Here is a 21,246-nt window from a genome sequence, read left to right on the forward strand (position 1 = left end):
GCGTTGTACAACACGGGGAATATAGCCAATATTTTGTAATAACTGTAAATGGAAAATGACTTTAAATTATATTTTTAAAAACTGTTTAAAAAGAAACAAAATACAGACCTGCAATGATTTCACGATCCCCTTGGGAGAAACTTTCAGTGACTCCCTATCACCTTAATGGTCAAGTCCAAATATGGTTAACATGGTATGCCAGGCTCTGCCTGCATTTCTGCCTCATCACCCACCATCTGCCCTCAGTCACTCTGTGCTCTAGGTCCTCAATGTTTTCTCTCCATTTCCACCACTCCACCTGCTCTTTCCCATGACATTTGATGCAAGTCACCTAAGAGGTGGAGAGACTAGCATGTAGGAGGTTTATTAGGAGTGGTCCAAGTCCAACAAGGAAGGGAAAATAAGAAGGTAGTATTGGACAGGAGGAAAAGTCAAGCTGCACTGAAGTCTCACCAGAACCAGATGGGATGGCCCTTCCAAACTATCCAAAGTTGGAGCGTAGACCAGCAGGCTTATTCCCAGGTCTCTCAGTCATTGGAAGCCACCAACCGGGGATGACCTTGGGCAAGGTGGTTCTCTGTTCTCTTCAGCTGAGGCAACTCCCGAAAGTGACTTACCACTGAGGCTTGCCTGACAACTGACAGCTGAAGACTGTCTGCCAAGTCATTAAAATAATAACTGAACACTTTTGGTAAAAAAAAAAATGCTGTTCTTACTGATGGCTGTGGTGTCCATTCTAAAGGCAGGGAGAGTAAATTCCATTACGACTGGCTTAACCACAATTCCAAGTCTTTCCTACAAGACAGGACTTAAGGCCAACCCCCTCACTCGACAGATGGGGAAACTGAGGCCTGGAAATAGTCTCAGACCATCAGCTACCACAGTAGCACAGCCTTGTAATAAATAGATGATATTCGAATGTTGATACTAGGTTGTACCAGATGCTTTACATGCCTTATCTAATTGACTATTCATGAAAATTCTATGAGGAGCTACCATTATTATCTCCATTTGACATACGTAGATACAGGCTTAACACAACCAGCTGGGTAATGTGTCCAGGATTACACAGCTGCTAAGTGGGGGACCTAGTATGTGAACCCATGTCACTCTGACTCTGGAGCCTTAACTAGTAACCACTAAGATGCATTACCTTCTCTTAGTGCAGCAAGTCACCATCCTGAGCCTTGTGGGATTCTGAGGAGTGTGTGTGAGTGGCTGCTCTTTTGAAGAATGGATACACCACTACCACGTAAAGCACAACATTTATTTTCTGTTTTCAGGCTAAGAGGATAAGTGCACATGCTTCTAGATAGAAAATAAGTTTCTTATCAACTAAATAAACCAAAGAATGTGGTGCTCGTTTTCAGCTTTGATGTGTATTCCATGCCAGTTCCTCTGGACCTGGTGGCCTTGCTTCTATCACAGCTCTGATGTCTCTCCAGCTGACACCTATGGGTCCCATCAAGAAAGGTGTGCACCTGAGTGTCTTTCAGCAAATATGGAGGACTCTCCTTCTGCCCTCCCCAAACTCCCAGGTCTGAACAGGAGCAGCCCAACAAGATGGTCCCAGTTAGGTTAATAAAAGACCTTCCCTTAGATTTGTTCTTGTTGTTGAGTTGTTAAGTTGTGTCTGACTCTTGCGACCCCATGGACTGTGTAGCCCACCAGGCTCCTCTGTCTATGGAATTTCCCAGGCAACACTACTGGAGTGGGTTGCCATTCCCTTCTCCAGGGTATCTTCCTGATCCAAGGATGAAACCCTCGTCTCCTGCATTAGCAGGTGGATTCTTTACCACTTAACTACTGAGTAAGCCCCACCCTTAGATATGAGATACCACCAGAATCTATCCATCTTCCTCTTCTGCTTCATTAAAATGAAATCTACTTAAGTGAGAAGACTCTGATCTGTAAGGATTTCCCAATGTAGAAATGGTGTTAAATTACTATAGTGTGAGGTGATCCAAGAAACTTGTGTCAGAAAATGTGGATTATTGTGTTTAATAAACATGCATCGTATTCCTACCGAACACCAGGCCCTAGGCCGGATACTGGAGGTCTCCGTGAGTTTGCCTTTGAGTACAGGAATTTTCAAATGTTAGAGTGGATAAGGATCACTGTAGGAAACTTGTTAACAATGCACATTCCTGAACCCACCCCCAGAGTTTCTGATTATTAGATGGGGCTGAGGTTTAGGAATCTGCATTTAAACTAGTTCCCAAGTGATTCTATAGCAGGTGGTTTTCATCTGTATCTTGAGAAACTCTGAGTTAGTAGACAGTTCTGACCAGGTGTTTAAGTCAACCTCAGGACTGCAGGAGATTGGAGGATACAAAGTGTAGGGTAAAGAGGGTAATGGGCATCATTTCAGAGGGAAGTAGAGGCAAGGAGTTGGGTACTGGCAGGAAAAAAAAAAAAAAACAGGAAGAAGGGAGAAATTCGGATCTCTTGATGAAGGCACCAAGTTAATCCTCAGCAGCTGGTGTAGTAGAAAGAGGCCTGGAAATAGGAGGTGGCAGACGTGGATGCAAATAGGCTAAAGAGTTCCATTAACTGTGAGCCAGACGTTCTGGACACAAAAGAAGGGAATGAAGGAAAGGAGGGAGTGAGGGAAGTAGCAAGGCAGGAGAGGGAGGGAGAGAAGAGGAAGAAACAGAAAGAGGAAGGCCCTGAACCTAGGGGGAGCTTATAGTCCTGTGGTTCTGACTATGAGGCCATGGGCAAGTCATTTGAGAGCTCCCTGCAGGGGTGGGGGCGGGGCAGCTGTATGTGGCTCTTTAAAATTAGGCTAGACCTCTGGAAATAAGGAGAAATAGAGGTGGTATATGCAAAGGCTGTTTTGTATAAAGAATTGCTAAATGATGCTCATTACAAATTGATTCTGGCTCAGAGTTAGGCCCACTGCAAGCATGGATGTGATCACATCTGATTCAGCTCCTGAAGTGACTTCCCTCATCTTTGCCACACCTGACCACCAAACTCACAGGAGTTTGGTGAGACGTTTTCCCTTTTTCTTCTCTGCTCTGAGCTAACTTGGATATGGCTTTGTGCAGGCCTGGGCATGAGATTCCTTTCAGCACTCCCACCTCCAGCTGTTCTCCTTGACCCCAGAACCCTTCCACCTTCTCCCCAAAAAGGGCCAGCTGTTGTCCCAGAAGCCACCTGCCTCCTCCTTGGCCTATGAGTCACTAGTTGGGGGCCAGAGGCTTCACTGGAGGATTCCAAGGACCAAAGCAACTGGCTGGAGGCCCTTGGGAAAGGAGAGGAGACAGGGCAGACATTAAAATGAAATCAATTGTCTATAAATATTTTTTAATTAAAATTGTAATTCTTATTCCGTGCAGAAGAGTCTAAGAACAACTTTGCTCCAAGTGCCAGGCGAAATGCTCAGCAGCTCTCCCAAAGCCAGGGAGGGGAAGGGAGGTGAGAGCAGAGAAGAGATTCAGTAACTGGTTCTTTCTACTTTTAGGGATAAAAAGCAAAAGGAGAAAGGCCAGGGAGCTGGTAAGGGATATTCTTGGTGACTCCCCAGGCTGAGGCTCCTGGGGCAGGGAGCTGAGCTTCTTGGGGGCCCTGAAGCTGGAATTTTTGTACTTTCCTTTGTTCTATAAAATTATGCCACCTTCTCACTCCCTTTTTCCCCCTTGCAGGCCCCCCCGGCCACCAGCCATGAAACTGCAGCCAAAACCACCCATGCATTGGCCTGGGGGCCACCCGGGCAGACAGAGGAATCAGAAAGCAGGGAGAAAGAGAGAGGGAGAGGGAGAGACTGGGGGCAGTGGAAATCTCCAGATGGAGACTGAGTGGAAGAAGGGAGAGAGACAGTCTGGAGAAGCGATGGAAAAGGGCAGAAACAAGAGGGTGGAGACAGAGAGCCCACCAGAGGAGAGAGGTCCTTAGAGGGAAAGACAAAGATACAAATCAGGGAGGAGGGAAAAGAGGGTAGGAAGAAAGGACAGGGAGGGAAAAGCAGAGAGGTAGCGAAGCTGAGGGGTGTGTAGCGACTCAGAAACAAAAGTCTAGGGTTTGCGGCTGCTCTGAGCCCAGAAAAAAAAAAAAAAAATACCGTGAGCTCACAGCGAGGGTCCAAAGCATAGAGAGCAACTCACACTCAGCTCAGGAACTCCACCGCCCCGCCCTGTGCCGCCGCCTCATTTCGGATGCCTCAAACTTGAGGTTTAGGTGCAGTACACTCGCGGTGGCCCGAGGGGCCTCACTTGGGCAATTTCCCCAAGAGAACTGTGACCGCCCCCCCACCCCGCCCCCCAGAGGTTCTGACGCCATATGAAGAGAGGGCTAGGGTTAGGAGAGCGTGTCCCAGGGTACCATCCCCAGGCCTCCTAGCTCTCCCAGATTTCTGACTGCAAAATCTACATGGGTCACCATTGTGTTAGTGTAGTGGGATGGGGTGAGGGTGGGGGCGGTGGAGAGATCTCTGCAAGAATTAATATCTATTTTATTCTCTTGCTCCTTCAAAGTTTCTCTTTTACCGCCGAGCGACTTCTTGACAGTCAGAAGAAAGGCAAATCTTTCCTCTTCGGGACCCTGTGATTGCACAAATCCAACATACTGCTGCCAGGGAGATGCAGCTGGAAAACTCTAGAAGCTGGAAGTGTTGTCATTAGGCAGGAACTCCAGGGTGTCCAGAGACAAATTCCTAAATAAACCTGGAAACATCAAAGTGGGAGACGGAGGAGAGAGGGACTGAAGGTTGGATACAACTGGGACAGAGGGCCGGAGAGTGAGACCCTCATGGAAGCCGAACGAACATCGTGGCAGGCTCCTCTGTCTGAAAACCTTGTCCCAGGAGCTCAGGGTACCAGCTATAGGGCCCGGCACCCGCGGGGCAGCCACCCCCTGCCTCAGACTCGTCACTTGCCGAGTCTTTTCTCTTCTTTTTTTGTTTTTGTTTTTTTTTTAATCCTTCAAATACAAGACAAAAATACACCTCATTTATCATCATAGATATATATATTTCACTCTCACCACATAAATACAAAACATCCAAATATCCAAAACATTCAAAACAGTTAGTAGTCAGGATTCAGTAACACCTACCCGCGTGTGAATCGTTCATTATTTTCTTCACTATTTGCCTAAAAAAAAAAAAGACAGAAAAAGGAAAAAAAAAAAAAGAAAGAAAAAAGGAAAAGGGGGGAAAGCTTCCGACGTAAATAATTTACAATAAAATTACTATTTTTAAAATGCTCTCCGCTCACTTCGGATGGACGAATACATTCTTAGACGCTGCAGCACCCGCCGTCTGGGTCTGTGGTTTTGGTCAAAATATGCGTGGCCGTGGCCGTGGGGATGGGCGTTGTTGCGGGGGAAGGGGTGAGGCCGCGACCGAGTGGAGGTCCGGTTTTCTCACTTGGAACCGTGGAAACTCTGTTTCTGTTGTTGTTGTTTTATAGGGAAGGAGGTGGGAAAGGATGCTTTTCCTAACCACGCAGGGAACTGATCCGGATACGGAGACTACCGACAGAGGAGGCCGGGTCGCCCTGTCCGCGGCTGCCATTCGGACGTTTCCAGAGTGCTGGAGGGTTTTGTGAATCCGGGGGTGGGGGAGAGGGATGGGCACTGATTTGTTTCCAAACCTAGCAATGCTGCCCGGAGCCACGGATCCGGGAGACGGTGGGGAGGAGAGGCCGGGAGCTGCCCTACTCTCTCCCGGAGGAGCGTGATGCCGTCGGTTATCTCCCGCAGCAGCCTCGGAGAAGATCCTGAATTTTCTATCATTCGCGGCATAGGCATTTCTTTTGCTTTTTTCCCTTTTCAATTCCTGTTTAAAGTCGTAACACCCGGATCTTTAATTTTGCATTGCCCTGGATGCATTTTCTATCCTGAATTTTCTTACCGCTTCCTAACTCCATCGTTATGAGTTTTTAAAAAACTGCTTCCACTCCACTCGGTTCTGTATGGTAATTACTCTCCTTTTATTGCTGATTAGATCAAACGTTATTACAACAGTCGCCTATCATGATGTTTGGTTTATTGTCTCCTGGGATCGGGGTTGGTGGTGATGGGAGTTTTTCTAAAAGGGGGAGAAGATTCGGCACGATTTGTCCAGCCAGGAAGCTGAGTGTGCGCCGGCTCTCCCGAGATGTCCGCAAAGTGGTGTCCAGCGGCTTCCAAAAGCCCTGGTTTCTCTGGCGAGAGGAAGGAGCCTCATCCTTTTTGGTCTAACGAAACCTGTCAGCCTTTTCAGCTGGGGTCTACTTGCAGCTTCCCTTTTTCAAATATTCATAAGCATAATGAACGGCAGCAGCGGCTCAATCTAAAGCAGATGTCCTGTGCTTTGGACTTAGAACGAGTCTTTCCCTCCAGGGCCAGGCACTGGTTGGGGCATCAGGTTGGTTTTCCCCCCCAATTCTTTGGATTCTCCTGGATGCAGAAGGAAGTTGGCGCCGGAGGGTGGGTGTGGGACGACACGGGGGGGAGGGTAGCCCAAATGGCAGAAACTGGTGCGGAAGGAGAGCTGTCAGAGGCCTCTTGGGAGCCGGGTGCCCAGCTCAGGAGCCCCGGCGCCTAATGCGCGTGAGTCCATAAATATCACCACAATAGATACTATAAATATAAATACAGGGAAACACTTCAAATCAGTCCAGCGCTTTTTTCTCCGCCCCTTCTTTATTGTTGGTCCGGGAGTAAGGTTCGAAGGCCGAGGAGCTCAGGTATCGGGCGGAGAGTTCTTGTAAATTCCCGGCCAGTGAACCGGCCATTGTCAACGGGGCGGAGGAAAGACGGCTGGCGACGGAGCCGAGCAGCGAGGGCACGGGCAGGCTGAAGAGGCCGTGGCCGGCGGCCGGTGCGCCCGCGTGCAGTCCCCCGGGCCCGGTGGGCCCCGGGCCCGGAGCGCCGCCCACGGCTGGCGGGTGCGGGGATGCGGCGCCGGCAGGACCCGGGGCGGCGGCGGCTGCGGCGGCGGCCGAGCCCGCGGCGGCGCCCGCGCCCAGGGCCGGCAGACTGGGCCCGCGGAGCGCGGAGCCGAGCGCGCCCGTGGCGCAGGGCGGCAGGAGCGCTGGCAGGCCTGGCGGCGACAGCAGGCGGCCCTGCTCCAGCAGCCGGAGCACGCTGCACGTGGCCGCGGTCTCGGACACCACCGAGCGCAGCTCCGAGTCCTTGCCCTGGTCCTTCTTCTGCTTCGTGCGCCGGTTCTGGAACCAGACCTTCACCTGCGCGCCGGCCCAGGGGAGGGTGGGAGAGAGGGAAACGAGCGTCAAGGGGAGCAAGCTCCCGGGGCACAAGGGCTCCGGGGAGGGGGGCTTCCCCCAACTCCAGCCAAACCCCCGATCCCAACCCCAAGCTGGAGCCGGAGAAGTCGGGCCCGGGAGCAGCGGGGCAAGGGCGGCGGGAGTCGGGGGACTGGGGGGACAAGGGCCGCCAAGAGGGAAACACAGCTCCCATAAGCTGCGCTTCCGGATGGGTCATGGAAGCAGGCCTAGGCCGACCCCGGTTACAAACAACAAAGAAATAAAAATGCCCATGACCCTAACTGGGAAGATCAGAAGTTACTTCACTGGGCCACCGCACTACTCGCAGGGGGACTGTGGATCATCGCTGCGTAAAGGCCCGTTTTTCCAGGAGAAGGTGTAAGGCCTAAAGGGAAGTAGGAAGTGAGCGTGAATGAGAAGGAGTATTGCCCTGCCTTTCAGGACCCAAACCCCTGGCCATAACTGGCTCGAATTTAGCCCCAGAAGCACTAATTCTGTTGAAGGCTACAAAAGGCTATTTCTTGCTTTTTAGGGTCAGATGGACTATCAACTAACAGTAAGCAGGGAAGATGTCTACACATAGAATCTGTGCAGGATGCATTTTATAAGCCAAGCTTTCTCCATCTCCTCACCAGGTGCTAGACTGGAGGGTCTGAGTGATGTCCTTAATTGATAACCTAACTCTGCTGCTGTCCGTCATGGACTTTGGAGTCATGGGAGGAAGTCAGGAGGCTGGGGTAGACTAAGTACTCTCCATCAATCTCCACTCTTACTTCCACATCTCACTCTGTCCCTCTTCAGGCCTAACTGGTGGCCCAGAATTGGGCATTTGGCAGCTCTAGGGAAAGGTTATTCTGTCCAGATTTTGTAAACTAAGAGAATGGTAGCAGAAAGAGTAGGGGTAAAGCTACATGCCAACTCAAACTCAAAATGGATATCCTGTATGCTCTGCCCTTGGGTCTCAGCTCTGCCCAGATCCTATATCTAAAATGCTCCCCATCTGTTTCAGAGCTGGACACGGTAAAAGGGACTGGTCCTCAGAAAGAAATATGCCTTACCTAGGCCAAGCTGAAGCCATGCCCTGGGCAGGTCCTAAATGACCTCCACAAGGCAAAGCTCTTGGGCCCCAAAGACCTCTTGGGCCCAAAGTCCCAGTAGAGTATGGATTTTGAGTAAAGGAGAAGACCTACAGCACAATTGTCAGTGCTGGCTCCCAAGGGCCCAGATTTGTTTCCTATCTCATACCTCACACATCACTGGCACTGAAGGTGCCCAGAGTGGATGCTTGGGGCTGGGAATGGGGCTGAGTCCAGTTCAAGGCCAGCAAAAGCATTAAGGATCAGGGCAGCCTGGTAGGCAAAAGCAGATGTCCAGAATGTGCACCTTTTTAATCCCTGGTTGTCACCCACAGTTCTGAAACAGGGGTCTTTGGTCCTAGACCCATTCTTGCTGAATGAGCCTGGGTGCTAGGGAAGGTTACCATCTCCAGAGAGGGTGGTGCCAGGAAATCTGGCCAAAATAGGGTGGCCAAAACAGGGGCAAACATAGGTTCCTCCACGAGGAGAGGCAAGCAGGGAATTCTCAAGACTAGGGTCTAAAAAGAAACCAAAAAGACAGGGTTTGGGGTCCTCCTGAGCTAGGCCAAGGTGGGCAGACATGGGCCCTGGAAGATGTGGGGTGTAGGGGGAAAAGGATGGCTTAGCAAAGGGAGAAAGCCTTCAACCCTTCTTTTCCATCCTCCCCAATTCCTCTGCCCCACCGTGGGAGGCTTGGTCCAGAGTCAAGCTAGGTGGTCAGGAAGAGCTTCTAGAGCTGGCTGGGGCTGATGGGGAGGGAGGCTGATGCAGAGAGCTGTGTGCGGCCTGGTCTCTGAGTACCTGCGTCTCGGAGAGGTTGAGCTGCCGTGCGAGCTCCGTTCTCTCTCGGCCCACCACGTACTGGCAGCGCTGGAACTCCATCTCCAGGCGGTAGAGCTGCTCGGCGGTGAAGGACGTGCGTGTCCTCTTGGGCCTATCCAGGTCCAGGCCTTTGGGGAGGATGATCTCTCGGATGGACCCCTTGGCATCTGGGGAAGGGGAGATGTCAAGCATCAGAACCCATCCTCCTGCTTTCCTCCACCTCCCCAAGCCGGAGCTGGCTTCTGAACCACAGTCCGGAGGTGGATGATGGGGGTGGTGGGAGTAGTGGGGGTGCAGCCACAGCCGGGAAACAAGGACCCTATGTGTGTTTGGGGGGTGAGGGGACTAACTCCACATAGCTGATGGGAGGGGGAATCGCTGTTGGCCTTTGTAGAGCCCTCCGGACAGGGGAGAAAAAATAAGTGGGCTGACGTTCCTTTTAGCCTGGGAGACTCGGCTGCATGGACAGGATCCCCTGTAGTTTGAGGGTCCCCGCACTGACCAGCCCAGGTCCTGCCAGCCCCAGCTCTAGAGCAGGCTGACCGAGACCGTGCTACATTGGTCCCCACCCCCATCCCGGGGTCTCCTTCCCTCCCAAAGCCAGGCGGCGGAAGGAGGAGGGACCGAGTGGGAGCCTGCACGGCCTGGCGATCGGTTGGCGGAGGCGGCGTCCGGCTGGGGCCGGAGTCGGTCCTCCGCACCGCCACCGCCGGAGCTGAGCGCACCCCGCGCAGCAGAGCGGGGTCGAGCCCAGCACTGAAACGGCATCCGCGGCCCGGCAAGCCCGCCTGGCTGATTCTCCCAGCGGCGGCGGCGGCCAGCCTGGAGCACGGCGCCGGGCCCCCTTGGCCCAGAGCGCCAACTCGCCGGGCCGTTGCTGGCGGTCCGCGGCTCTTCTCCAGCGCTCGCGTCCCCTTGGGTGCGCTCGACTCGCAGGGCGCGGGAGCCCCCAAGCAGGCTCCCCGCAGTTCCTCGGATCCACCGGACGCAAACACGTCCTCCAGAGTTTCCTGCTGCCTTCCCGGGTCGGAGGCCGCAGCCTGGAGCCTGGGCCCTACCGCTCAGTCCCTCGGCTCTCCCCCAGCAGCCCAGCCGGCGGGGCCCCTCGAGGCTTGGAGGGATCGAGGCTCCTGGAGAGCGTGCGTCCCAGGTGGGAGTCCCTAGCGGCGGGCGGGACCCCTGCCCGGGGAGGGCCAGCAACTTTCACCTAAGTCCCGGGCGGCAGACCCACCCCGCCGGCCAGGGTAGGCGGCGGGGTGCCTCTCGGGTCTCGGAGTCGCCCCTAAAAAACGCCCCCCGCAGCAGCCCTGCCCCGTTCCTACCTCGGACCAGGATCCGGCGGCAGTAATCCGGGTCGGCTGCTGAATTGCCTTTACTTTTGTTACAATCTTCCGGAGCGCCCGACGCAGAGAAGGCGCCCTGCGGCTCCTTGAGGAAGGCGGCGGGGAGGTTCCCCTCCGCGCCCTTGCTCTCCCGGCTCTCCTTGTGCGCGTTCTTGGAGACCCGGGCGGCCTCTGTGTCCGAGTGGCACCGAACGTCCATTTTGTCTGGTTTCCCGAACATAGGAGAGGCACGAGCAACAACAACAACAACAAAAAAAAGGCGAGGAAAAAAAATAGAGGGGGGACAAAACCCCTACAATACAGCCCTTACTCCCTGCCCGGAGAGAGGCAAGCGGCACGAATGAATGTCCCCGCGGGGCGGCCGCGGGCGGGTCAGCGGCGACCGCCGAGTGGCGCGCTCGCCGAGAGGCGGCGAGTGTGGTCCAGGATCCCGGCGGAGCAGCGGCGAGGCCGCCTCGTCAGCGCCCGCGTCTTCTGAGCACGTCCAGTGTCCCCAGCTTGGCAATCAGGTAGCGAGCAGCGCAACTCCGAATTGCTGTGGCTCCCGCCTATTACTGAGACGCGGAGTTGCAGTTGTCCGACACCCGGGGGGGACGCGCACTCGCTGTTGCAATTGATTACGGGTAATTTCGCAGCCCCCACGTTTCGGTTACCTCATGAATACACTAAATTGTTTGGATAATATATCAGATCGTAATGGATGGTTTCTGTCCTTGTCCCCAATCAAGTAGGGGTTTAGCCAGTGAATAAACGGAAATGATTGGTCTTGCTTTCAGGAAACACACAATCAAAGACCCATACTTCCAGAAAAACTTTTGACAAGATTCATCCTGAATTGTTAGTACCATTAGCAGGCATTATTAACTTTCCCTTTGCCTTTGACCCTCCTGCTCACATACGGGCTAGAGGGGCTTTCTCCACACTCGACAGATAGAGCTGAATGGGGGGGGTGGGGGGCGGGGGGAGGAGAAACAAAACCCCTTACACACCCTCAGCAGAAGAAAGCAGTCGCCTCTAGGAGTGGGGAAAAAAAGAAGGGGGAAGAAGAAAAAGTTTTCCCCAAAAGTATCTCCCCCACACTCTAAAAAGCCAAGCTTTCCTCCCAAACAACTCCTTAACACACCTCGACGCTGACAGCCATCTTAAACTGCCACCTCTCTTCATTTAGTTCCAGTCGGATTTTTTCACGCCTGCACCTCCAACAGCCCTGAGGCAGCCCATTCAAAGGGCAGCTTTGTACTCAGAGTCCAGCAGGAGAGAGAGGGGGAGAGGGAGAGGGAGAGAGAGCCGCGAAAATCTCAACTGTGAGATCTGCTTCAAAAAAAAAAAAAAAAAGTTTTCCCCTAGCTATTTCATTGTCTCTGCTACAATATCTTTGAGAAAAGCAACAGCCAGTAATCCAATAAGAGCATTGATTAGGCCACAATGATTCAATTCAAGCGCATGGCCTTGTGCAAGGAGCATGCTCCAGCCCTTCTCGTCACCTTGCCGGGGCAGAAGCCCTCTCCACGCCGCTCTCCCCATTCATTCCTTTATGGGAAATACGGAGCAAAAGGAGTGAAAGATGGCAATTATCTAATTGGACTATTAAACAGTCCTCTGAGTGCGGCGGTCTGGCGTGGCTCCTGGGCGGGGGAAGGGCCGTGTTCCTGCCCTCATTCACAAAGAGTGCAGGGGCCGGGGAGGAAAGGGGGTTTTTTAAAGGGAGTGGGGCGGGGGGGAGAGGAGAGGTGGGAGGTTTGGCTGAGAATTTTTCCACACAATTCCAAGAATGGGGGCGGAGGCAGGCAGGCGGGCGGGCGGGCGGGGAAGGGGAGGGGGCTGGGGCGGGGGTCACGGCGAGCGGGTGGGAGAGGGGGAAGGCAGGGGTGCGAGTGTGTGCGGTGGACTCGGCGGGGCTCGAGCTGACAGCGAGGAGCACTCGGCCCGCTCCACCCTCCCGCCGCCGCGGTCGCCGCCCAGCCGGACTCTGGCTAACGTCGGGGGCGGGGATGGCGAGGGGCCCGGAGCCCGGACCTTCGCTCTCTTCCCCACCCCTCCCCTTCGTCCCTCAGCCCCTCTGGCCCCCAGGGAGAATCCACGCTCTGTCCGATTCCGACCTGAAGGAATCGGACAGCCTCCTCTGTCCCCGGAGGCAGACCTTGGGCTTTTACTTTATTTCATTGGTTGGTGGTTGTGTGTACGAGTGTGTGTGTGTGTGTGTGTGTGTGTGTGTGAGAGAGAGAGAGAGAGAGAGAGAGAGAGAGAACGCCCGATTGTCCCCAGCTCCTCTCCGCGGGGCGGCTGGTTTTCCGGGTCCCCAGCCGACCGGTGGCCCGTCGGTCCCCTTCTGCACCGGCGCGACCCTCCAAACTCGACGCCAGCGCGGCCTCAGGTGGACAGTGCCTTCGAGTCCGCGTCTCGCGGGCCGGCTGGTAGGGGCGGGTGGGCGTGGAGAGAGGGGAGAAGGACCCTTGCGGCGGCCCCGTCCTGAAGACGTAGAGCAGGCTTGAGACAAAAATCCAGCCAACCTTCCAGGGACCTGCGGCACTGCTCAGTAAACCCCTGGGTTGGCGCTCCGAGGCCCACCGAGGGCTTAGCTCCCTAGTGGGCCGAGCCGACGCGGGGCGCCGCGGCCGGGACTTGGCGGTTCCGGGATCTGGGCCCTCTTGATAAGGATTCGGGCGGTGGATGGGGTCCTTGTTTCCCTGAAGAGCTCAACCAGTCAATTATTGGGGCCTCAGCGGGCTGGGAGATGGTGTGGTCCCAAATCCCTGCCCACCCGCCCTTCCCCGCCACCTGGGGGTGGGCCTCGAACCCTCCGGCTCCTGGCTCTAGCCAGGGTCTCCCACCCCGACCGCTCCGGGTCCCTTGTTCCGGAGGATTCGGGGCCTTCTTCCCTCCGGAGACCTCAGGCCAGCGGAGAGTCAAGATCGCAGGGACTCTCCCCGGCCACACCCACTTCCAAAGCCTGCAAAAACCTTGTCAAAAGCCCAGAGGAAAATCTTTAAAAATAAAAATGCCCCACCCACCACCTCTTAACTTCCCCGGTGGCTCAGATGGTAAAGAATCTACCTGCAAAGCGGGAGTCCTGGGTTTTATCCCTGGGTTGGGAAAACCCACTGGAGAAGGGAATGACTACCCACTCCAGTATTCTTGCCTGGAGAATTCCATGGACCGAGGAGCCTGGCGGGCTAGAGTCCATGGGATCACAAAGAGTCTTACACGACTGAGCAATTAACACACATACCACCCCTCTTATTTTAGGTCTAGGAGGTTGAACTGGCGAAGGAACCGAAGTACTGCTTGTAGTAAGGGCACCATGGTGGGTGTCCCAGGGTGGTGGTCCCAGAGATCCATGGCCACATTTCCCTGGCACCAAAGAATACACCCAACTGTAGCCAAGTCCCAGTTTGAGGTTGGGCCTCAGACAGTCTCCCCTCCTTCTTCTTGTAGGGGATAAAAGTGGCAACTATTTATTGAGCAGTCACTTACTGACCAGGTGCATAAATTAATTTTTTTAACCTTCCCATCAGGGAGATAATAATATGCCTGCTTTGAGTTTTTAGAATCTGCCAGTGATGGTGAGGTAAAGTGCAAGGACCTTCATGTTAATGCCTGATATCCTTGAGTATTAGGCATCAATTTTCATGAATTTTACACTGATTACATGAAATACAAATGCAAACATGAAATTCTTGTTTCTGATAATGCTGTTTGTTTCTAACCATGAACATTTCTTAGTAGTCCATCACCCTCCTACATCAAGCTGCCCTGGATTGAGTGAAATGTAGTTTTATTGGCTCAAAACCTACTGAATGAACATCTGAGAGCAGGGTCCTAGAATGCACATTTCTAGTTGCCGCCCCAGGGAAACTTTCCATAAGTTAAAGTTGGAGAACTACACCTTTTAAAGTTAGCTTAAGTTAGGAGACTCTGCTAAGCTTCTTGAGGACAGGGTTTTCCCCCTCCTCCTTAGGGGTTTTCCCCCTCCTCCTTATTGGAAATGTAATACTTATTGGGGAAGGGAAGAAAATGGGGTATTATGGGGAAACAACCAATTTAAATTAAGCAGCCAGTTACCAAGAGACCAGGGTTGCTACAAATCATATAGGGCTTCTCTCCACAGCTTCAAGGACAAACCCTTATCTACTGACCCTAGCCATGGCTCTGAGCTGGCAGCTCAGATGGTGCTGTTGAACGATGCCCTGCCATGTTCCAAGTCCTTGGAAAAAAAAAAAATTCAATAAAGAAACAGTCAACCCATAACCTGTTTTTGCTTTTTGTTATGTATAGCACTTTTTTGTGACTGGATTAAAATTCTATGGGCATCCATCCAGAAAAACCATGACAGGTTTCTGAGAGAACACAGGGAGACGGAAGCCCTGGGATGGAAATTTCAGAAAAGCAGCTGCTGCTCCCAGAAAAACTAAAGCTGTGTGTCCATTGGCAACGGAAGGAGAGAATCCAGTCAATTATTTTGTTAATCTGAGACAAGCCTGTCTACACAACACATGAGGATACAGGGCTGCCCCAGGTAAAAAGTGTTTTATTCTCTTGACTAAATGTGCCTCCCTTGTCAGTACCCTTCCTGCCCCCCACATCACTGTCTGCAGGTGCAGACAGACCCAGAATAGAACTGTAGAGCTGGAAGAATTTTTAGAGATCATCTATTCCATAACCTTCATCTAACTTGACAGATGAGAAAAATGAGCCTGGAAAGACAAAGTGACTTGTTAAGGATTAGGGAACTAGTTAGTAGGGACATCTGTGCTACAATCCTTGTCTCCTGACTTAAAACTGCACTCCCACCACCATCCAGACTGCCCCGAACCTGAACAAGATGAATGTGCTCTCTGGAAGTGATGAAACAATGGCATTTAAATTAATTTCGTCATAATCTGGGCCTTGGAGGTACTTTTCATATTTCCTGCCTCCACCTTGTCACTGCAACAGAAAGCAGGATCGGAGGTACTACACATTGCTTCCTTTTCCCATCTTCATTTTTTTATTTCAAAAAGAAGTAGGAGGGAAAAGCAAGCTGGCAGAAAAATCTGAGATCCTCTTAGGTTATGAGTGACTTAGGGATAGCATAACAATGTCTGAGACATCATTTTAAAAAGAACTGCACCAGAGGAGATGATGCCACCAGAAATTAAGTTTCTGTAACAATAAATCAGAGTACCTGCTAATAATGACTAATTAAAAACAAGAACGCCTATCAAAGTTGCAGTATCATGTAATTGTCATTATCCTCATTTCACAGAAAGTAGTCAGGGCGCTGGGCTTCCCTGGTTGCTCAGTGGTAAATAATCCACCTGAAAAGCAGGAGCCATAGGAGATGTGGGTTTGATCCCTGAGTTGGGAAGATCCGCTGGAGGAGGGCATGGCAACCCACTCCAGTATTCTTGTCTGGAGAATCCCATGGACAGAGGAGCCTGGTGGGTACAGTCCATAGGGTCTCAAAGAGTCGGACACAACTGAAATGACTTAGCTTGCATGCAGGCAGTCAGGGCACTGGAGAAGCAATTGAATTGAGAACTGGTGCTGAATATCCAAGGTAAAAAATACAGCCTTATATCCAGATACTTCCTCCCCATTTTAGCTAGAGTATTAGCCAAAAGGCAGAGAGTTAAGTTCTGAATTATTCTGACCACATTTCCAGCAAACATTCCCAGGAGACTCCATTTCTCAATTTTGTATTTTGTAACAAGAAACAAGTTCTTTCAACTACTTTATATATTTTGTAGGTAGAAGCAACATACAATTTTTGAGTTGGAGGGGGTCTTAAATCTGTGTAATAAACAGGGTTCTGCGGTCAACCACGCTGTCAGGTTCATATGTTCTTAGCTCTGCTACTTACTAGGTATGTAGCTTTAGGCTGGTTACTTTGCTACTCTGTGACTCAGCAGCCTATCTGCACAGTAAGGTTAGCCCTAGTACCTATCTACCTGTAATGCAAGAGACCTGGATTTGATCCTCGCATTGGGAAGATCCCCTGGAAATGTCTACCCACTCTAGTATTCTTGCTTACAGAATTTCATGGACAGAGGAGCCTGGTGAGCTAGGCTCCTCCGTCCATGTGGTTGCAAAGAATCCGACATGACTGAGTGACTAATACTTTCACATTTTCACGGTATCATGTGAGGCAGGGATGAGCCGTCCATGCTGAGCCCTGTCCAAATAACATAATCTTGAAAAAAATTACAGTTGCTGTTGTTTTAAACCGTGCTTTGGGTGGGTTTGTTATGCAGTAATTGGTAACAGAAATACCCATATTTTGGATGAGAAACTGAGGTTCAGAGAAGTTAAGCAACTTGGTGTCACAAGTAGACGGTGGTGTAGCCTGGATTTAAACCCAGGGCCATCCTGTACCCAAATTCATGACCTTGGCCGATGAACTATGTTGTACTTCCTAGGGAATAACCGACTTCTAAAGAATAATTTATTAGTTTCTTTTTGTAATTTCTCTATTTCAGATCTTAAACACTGGACTAGTGAAAGACATAGCACATCACTCTAAACACCAAAGAGGATAAAAGTGTTAGAGCTAGAAATGGACGAGTGATTGTGGCCTTTGCCAAGTTCTTCATCACTTCTTGTGAATTGTGTGGGGCTACTTCGCTGGGATGTACCTCAGGGTGCAGAGCCCTAAATTACTTAAAAAAAAAATAAAGATGCAAATGAACATATTCTGTTCTCACCTTTAGGAAATCAGAGACCCATTTGCACTTAGGGTGGTAAGTGGAAAACGACAGCAGGTGCTTGCTGGCTGTGACATTCTCTACATGAAGCATTCTGGGAGAAGGAAAAGAAAGGTTGATTTTATTACATTTTCTGGGTCAGGGATAACTTTGAGGTTTTCCAGGAAAGCTGGCTTATAAATCTGTATCTTTCTAACAGGAGTACATTTGTGTTTCAAAGTGTCTTTAAACCCATCATTTTCTAAAATGTCTGGCTGCCTGAATAGCTGCTGGAGCCATTTATTCAACAAGCAGGTACTGACATCTACTCTGTGCAAATCTCTAAGAACTTCCTGTATCAGAACTGTAAAGTGTTTTTATTTCAGTGTGCAGGAATGCTTGCCCAGGAGTCACTTATAAACCTCACCCCCTCTAGAAGAGAGCCACAACTGGAAAAGAAAGAAGGCAAAGCCATGGAGTCGTTAAAAGATGTGTATCAAAGAATGTAAATTACAACCTGGATTCTTGGCTTATAGGAGACCTTCTCAGTCCCTCATTCAAAGCCAATTTACTTTCATTTTAGACCCAATTCTAACAAACTCAACTCTCCTATTTCCTAGTCTATAGACCATTAGAGGCAGCAAATGGGAAGGGAAAATACTACTTGGAGAGAGAGAGAAAACAGACCAAGTAACTTGAAAAATATCACAGACTGGGGTGACTTTGCTTGGACACAAGTAACTACAAGCTCAAGTGCTCTTGAGGGCATGAAAACAGTCAAATGCAACATGACAATGGATATCCAGGGAAATGACCCTCAAAAGATTAAATTGTGTTTTTGTTTAAGAGGGCAGAGAAGCACAGGAAACCTCTGAGAAACATTTTATTATAAAATAAACTCAGAAAATTACATACATGTCACACTGTATTCATTTATAATAAGGGAGAAATCACTGCAAGTTTGAAAGGAAAAATTATATTGGTATGAAAACAGTGCAAGCCCTGAGGACTTCCCTTCATTCTCAACTTAAAGCCGACAGAGGTGAGAGCATTAACATAGGAAGACAGAACTGAGCATGGTTTTATTCCAAGATGTTTTGTGTTAGATCTCTGCAACAGAGCCAAAGGAATCAAGAGAAGCGGCAAGATGAATCGACTCGTCCAAGGTCACCCAGCAAAAAACATTAACCCAGACAAGAGAAGAGGACCCAAAGGGAGGGAGTGCCTGGTACAAGGTGGGCACTCAGTATCTGTAAAGAGAGGAAAAGAAAATGCGAGGACTGTTGGCTGTTTTTGAGAGACGTTTGTTCTAAGAGTTTGCCAAGACTCTCAGCTGTGACAGAAGGAGAGAACTCAGGGGGCCTCAGGGGGCTGTAACTGGCCTGGGACCCCAAGGTGACCCCAGAAGGAGACAGAAACACTCTCCAGGAATGAATTATGGTCAGAATTATGGTCAGAACTAACACACACCCAAAGAGCTGGAAAGGATGACATTTATAACCAGGAGATGTTATCGTAAAGTGAATTGAGTAATTTCTAATACTACTTATACTTAGTCCTTCTCCAGCACTTTCCTTCTTCACAAGTGCTTTACAAACATTCACTAATTAAACCAGCATGACTTCTGGAAGGGAAAATTGAGCCTCTGTAATCTGCTTGAGTTCTCTGAAAAAGCTAATAAAATTAAGATGTAATGTTCATGAAGAGGAGTACACAGAACTGTAAAGAGCTTTTGTAAGGGATTAAATATGGAGGTGTGACGGCATCTGATACTCTCAGAGGCTGTTTATGGCAACATTATGTCACTACCATGACACCACCAACAGAAGACCAAGTCCAAACACGGAAGATGCTCTCTTTCTTCAAACAGCCTGATTGTCTGTGGCTGGCTGTGTTCCCCTCTCCTTACGGTTCTTTCTGTGAAGGGCTTGTCTGAGCCCTGGGTACATGGAATGAGGAGGAAGCCTGACTCCTGGGTAAATCAAGCTCCATCCACCATCTCTGCAGAAAGGGCCTCATAAAGAGGTGTGGGGAGCAGACACTCTTGAGAAGCCCTACATCAGCCACAGGCCAAATATCTGGTGCAGAGTAAGACACTCAGCCCTACCCCCACCCCGTTCAAATATTTGATCCCTGCTGCCCAATACATACACCCCACTCCAGTACTCTTGCCTGGAAAATCCCATGGACGGAGGAGCCTGGTGGGCTGCAGTCCATGAGGTCGCTAAAGAATCAGACAGGACTGGGCGACTTCACTTTCACTTTTCACTTTCATGCATTGGAGAAGGAAATGGCAACCCACTCCAGTGTTCTTGCCTGGAGAATCCCAGGGATGGGGGAGCCTGGTGGGCTGCCGTCTATGGGGTCGCACAGAGTCGGACACGACTGAAGCAACTTAGCAGCAGCAGCAGCAGCAGCCCAATACACAAATGCTTTAAAATAGTCACAGTTTTGAGATTCTACAGTGTCTTCTCCCACTACATTCTTGATCTGGACAAGTTCTTTTGCCTGTTTTTACATGTTGCCATGTTTTTCATAAAAGGGGGATGTTGTTACTCTTGGCGAAGAAATTCGGCGGCAATCAAATGAAAATGCACATCAGAGCATTCTGATTTGCCAAATTAGAGTTCCACTCGCCCTGATTTTGACTTCAGCCATAAACAACAGACCACAGTGCTGGCCACTCATTCAACCTGCCTCTCATTCTACAGTGGCTTGAAATCCCAGTGGCTCAGGGGAATACTGGTTCTCAGGAGACTGTTGTTTGGGGTTGTGTGTGTGCTAAGTTATTCAATCATGTCCAACTCTTAGTGACCCCATGGATTGTAGCCCACCAGGCTCCTCTGTCCATGAGATTCTTCAGGCAAGAAACTGGAGTGGGTTGCCATGTCCTCCTCCAGTGGATCTTCCCAACACAGGGATCAAACCCACAGCTCCTGCTGCCTCCTGCTTTACAGGTGGATTCTTTAAATCCACCAGGGAAGCCCAAGTTTGGGGTTGAAGCAGAGGCGATTATTTTATAGCAGGAAATGGAAGCTCTAGGAAAAAAGGAAGGAAATAGGACCAGGGGTTGGGCTGCTTCAACTAGTTCACTAAAAATCTGAGTGATCCCAGGCAAAACCCCACTCCATCTAACCTTAACTTTCTTTTTTTTTTTTTTTAATGAAGAAGGAGCAAGACATGATCAGTGGCCCAAGGAGAGCTGGTGATCCCAGCTCTCACATTCTCAGACTCTGTAGTTACACATGTAACCCTACGGGAACTGGGTACTTAGGCAGAGGCTACTTGATTCATGGCAGAATCATCAAACTATCCAAATTTGACCGCTGCTGGGTATTTAGACAAGGCCAAAAAAAACGCAGTGTGTGCGCTCAGTCATGTCTGACTCCTTGCAATCTCATGGACTGTAGCTCATTAGGCTCCTCTGTCCATGGGATTTTCCAGGCAAGAGTACCAGAGTGGGTTGCCATGTCCTACTCCAAATAAAAACACAGATAAGTCACAAAACAGCTCCACCGAGCATTTACCAGTACACTCATGTGGATTACTTGAAAGCACAGGCTTGAGACCTGAGCCGAATCCAGTCTGTGATTTTGTGTTCTGTTCACGTTTTAAAGGTTAATTTCCAATATTTAAAAGATAAGCAATTTCATCTAAAAGCCTGAACTTCCATTTCTCTTGAAAAATTAGATGACCTGGTTGCACTGGGCTCATTTTTCCATATCAACAGTCAGCTGGAGGTGAGAAGTGACTACCTTTCCTGGAAAGGACATGGGCGCCCCAGTTCCTCACCAGGTGGGCTCTTGAATCAAATTCCTCGCTTGGGTCTGGAGGCGTCTGAGTCTAAGAAATGCTGCAGGGAGCAGGTGCTGTAGACGTGTCTGTCCAGCCGGGCACAAGCAGCTGGCGGTGCAGGCTGCCATCGCTCTGAGCAGCAGACAAAGTGGGAGAGCCTCAGCGTCTGTCGGGTTCTCCCTGCTCGCTGGTCCTAAAACACATCTCACAAAACTGCCCATTGGGGTTTGCACCATACACGGAGTACTTAGAACGCTGAGTCACACCAGGGAAGTCCTACCTCAGTGGAATAGCCCTGAGGCCCCTCCCTTCCTCCTCCCCAGTCCAGAGGTCC

General features: G+C 50.6%; 1 protein-coding gene and 1 long non-coding RNA gene across 3 annotated transcripts; one reads left to right on the forward strand and one right to left on the reverse strand.

Annotated features, from left to right (window-relative positions):
- The first annotated feature begins 2,359 nt into the window (after nt 1–2,359).
- On the forward strand, nt 2,360–4,615 carry LOC129636517 (uncharacterized). Its single transcript, XR_008706975.1, has 3 exons — nt 2,360–2,555; nt 2,891–2,993; nt 4,479–4,615. It is a non-coding gene; the product is annotated as an uncharacterized LOC129636517 (long non-coding RNA).
- Nucleotides 4,616–4,743: 128 nt separating this feature from the next.
- VAX1 (ventral anterior homeobox 1) lies at nt 4,744–10,675 on the reverse strand. Of its 2 annotated transcripts, XM_055559956.1 has the most exons (4): nt 10,435–10,675; nt 9,092–9,279; nt 5,063–5,096; nt 4,744–4,923 (listed from the first exon to the last, which is right to left on the reverse strand). In XM_055559956.1, exons 1-4 carry the CDS (start codon nt 10,673–10,675, stop codon nt 4,751–4,753), a joined length of 636 nt encoding a protein of 211 aa, XP_055415931.1. In that variant the 3' UTR covers nt 4,744–4,750. The 2 variants fall into 2 exon arrangements, with proteins under 2 accessions (XP_055415931.1, XP_055415930.1); XM_055559955.1 differs by having other exon boundaries at nt 4,779–7,175.
- Nucleotides 10,676–21,246: the final 10,571 nt, after the last annotated feature.

Source organism: Bubalus kerabau, chromosome 22 (assembly GCF_029407905.1).
Source record: "Bubalus kerabau isolate K-KA32 ecotype Philippines breed swamp buffalo chromosome 22, PCC_UOA_SB_1v2, whole genome shotgun sequence".
Lineage (NCBI taxonomy): Eukaryota > Metazoa > Chordata > Mammalia > Artiodactyla > Bovidae > Bubalus > Bubalus kerabau.